This window comes from Penaeus monodon, chromosome 23 (assembly GCF_015228065.2).
Source record: "Penaeus monodon isolate SGIC_2016 chromosome 23, NSTDA_Pmon_1, whole genome shotgun sequence".
Classification (NCBI taxonomy): domain Eukaryota; kingdom Metazoa; phylum Arthropoda; class Malacostraca; order Decapoda; family Penaeidae; genus Penaeus; species Penaeus monodon.
Window position 1 is genome coordinate 42,742,978 of NC_051408.1, and position 2,589 is coordinate 42,745,566.

The following is a 2,589-nucleotide window of genomic DNA, read 5'->3' on the forward strand; positions in this document are numbered from 1 at the left end:
TTATAAAGTCAAAAATTCATACCTTGTGTAGAAATCTGGTGTCGGAATCCATTTCAACTTTGCTTCTTCTTATGCAGCAGCAGACATCAAAGCGATTATCCTGGAAACACAAAGAGAAGATTAATTGGCAAATGACCATGATGACTGGGAAGCATAGGAATGCGTAAACCCTTTTTTTTTTCTTTCTTACTTTACACCATCAATAAATCACCTAAGGTAAATATATTCACAAAAGCAGACATGAAGACGGATATTATAAGACTCATGAGATACACATATGAGGGAGAAAAGTGGAAGAGGAAAGGTCAAGACGTACCTCCTCCCGGGCAACGTCCAGTGAGAAAAGAGCCACAAAGAGGGTCATCTGCAGGACGAAGTTGATCAGGAGGCTCATTCCTGCATACATGGCAAATGCCTGGACAGCTGGCATATCAGAGAGAGCCCCTGCAAAGCAACATGGGAAATCATTAGTCGCATTCGCATTAGCATCGGTGCCACGCCACACTATAGCAAAATAACTGCATAAAAATGGAGAGCAAGGTGGGGGCAAGTGAGGCACGTTCTGTCTCTCATTACCTAAGAAGAAGCAGCAAGACTGGGAAATGGACGATAGGAGCATGGACGGACCAACAGAACCCACGGCACGGCCAATCAGCTGCGATCTGGTGTCCTCCTCAGTGCGGTCGAGGCTGGCATACGCCTCCACAAGGATGAAGATGTTGTCCACTCCCACAGCCAGAACTAGGAAGGGGATCACCTACAAGGGAAGATGGAAGGGAAAACGTAAGAAAACTATCTTTTCCTGATCAATACAATTCAAAAACCAGATTTTTAACAATTCATCTGACAAAGTAGTGAAAGGCAGTAAACAAACATACCTCAATGATAAGCATAGTGCAAGGGACACCAACGTATCCATAAAATCCAACTGCTGAGAATACCGAGACCAAGACAATCAGCACTCCTCCGAGACCCAAGGTTACTTTGGTTGAAATCTGTTCGGAAGTAAAATCCATTAATAAATCCAATCAGTACTTGGATAAGACAGATAAGACTGTAATAAAACAAAAGACATTGGGAAATATAAACACTAGTCCACATCCGGTGATAACAGCAGCGACCTCTCATCATAACAAGAGTAAAATGAGAAAAAACACAAAATTTATGGCTTCTGCAGTATCCCCATTCACCTACCAGGAGACGACTGCAGTGATTGGTGTGTCCCAAAGCCAGAGCAATGTAAAGGAACATGATGATATACGAGATGATGACTGTTGGCAGGTCGGACTTGCTCATTCGAACCAACTCATCCTCAATGGAACGCTCCGAACGGAAGGCGATGTCCATCATTGGGTGAGAGTAGTTGAGCATGAACTTGTTAAACCTGTTGTTGGTGGGAAGCAGAAATTTGTAAGTTATAAAGCACCGATTAAAAAATTAGTAAAAAAACACTTGCACTTTAACCCAAAGGGAACCAACTCAGACTAAAAACCTTCTTGCATTAGCATAATTCTATTTAGAGAGAATTAAGCTACCTCCTTCGATCTATTCTTTGAACCATCTATCAACCAAGTAATCTACATATCAACCTACTAAACCTACCCACCAATATATCTACCCACACCCATACAGACCAAACCAAAAGCCAGACATACACTTCCTCCCAAGCCAGGGCCGGTTTCAGCATGGACGTGTTGAAGAAGTTGTTGATGGGCAGGGTGATGACCAGTGTGTCCGCCAGCATGTAGTTGGGATTTTCCGAGAGCGTCTGGTTCTTGGCCAAGAAACCCCCGAGAGCAACGTGGGGCAGGACAGGACCTCCGTAGGAACCCATGCAGTGTTCCTGGTAGGCATTTCTGTGGAGGCAAATCAAATTCAAAATAAAAATAATAATTACAGGCACATTCTGCATGGACATATACAAAGTAAGAAATAAACAGAAATGAACATTTTTGTTTTTTGGGTAAACACCCCAAAAAATGAAGGGATAATAAAAGAGACGTACCCTATGCATGATTTTGCATGATGAATATCCGAAGAATTCAACACAGCCTCATCATTCTGCCAGAAATTCAATATCGACTGGATGTTGCAGTTGAGGTTATCTGGGGCCATGGGCTTGTTGCAAATGTCATACAGGGTCACCGTTTCCCCGTCCACTTCGGCTTGCAGCTGTAATGAAAGGGGTTCGTGTTAACAGAGAAGCATTCAACGCCACCATTCTTCACTAGAAATATTTACTGACAAGTTAAATACCTAAATTTCAATGAATTTTTTTTTCCAAAAGAGGTATAACACATATTTTTTCATAAACAAATAATAAGTGAGAAAGAGGAAGAAAAAGAATCCTTTACTTTTCTAAAAAAGAAAAACAAAAAAAGCAGTTTAAAAAGGAAAAAACAATCTTACCTCATTTGCGATATAGTTCTGAAGTAGCAACACCTCCTTCAAGAAACTCATGTTGTACACTGGGCCGTAGGTCTCGTTGTTTACCTCATACTGCAAGAAAATCATTCAAGATCATTCATGGTCCTCTCTCCTAAAAATATACATATCTAAAGCATAAATGACTTCTTCTTAATTATCACA

General features: G+C 41.2%; 1 protein-coding gene across 1 annotated transcript in view; it reads right to left on the reverse strand.

Annotated features, from left to right (window-relative positions):
* LOC119588095 (NPC intracellular cholesterol transporter 1-like) overlaps positions 1 to 2,589 on the reverse strand; it is a gene marked incomplete in the record, with an annotated part of 65,185 nt that overhangs the window by 5,804 nt on the left and 56,792 nt on the right. Inside the window, 8 exon segments of the mRNA XM_037936803.1 lie at positions 23 to 100; positions 317 to 444; positions 577 to 757; positions 879 to 995; positions 1,195 to 1,384; positions 1,656 to 1,856; positions 2,006 to 2,172; positions 2,410 to 2,499. Of these exon segments, the coding sequence (XP_037792731.1) occupies positions 23 to 100; positions 317 to 444; positions 577 to 757; positions 879 to 995; positions 1,195 to 1,384; positions 1,656 to 1,856; positions 2,006 to 2,172; positions 2,410 to 2,499 (1,152 nt within the window).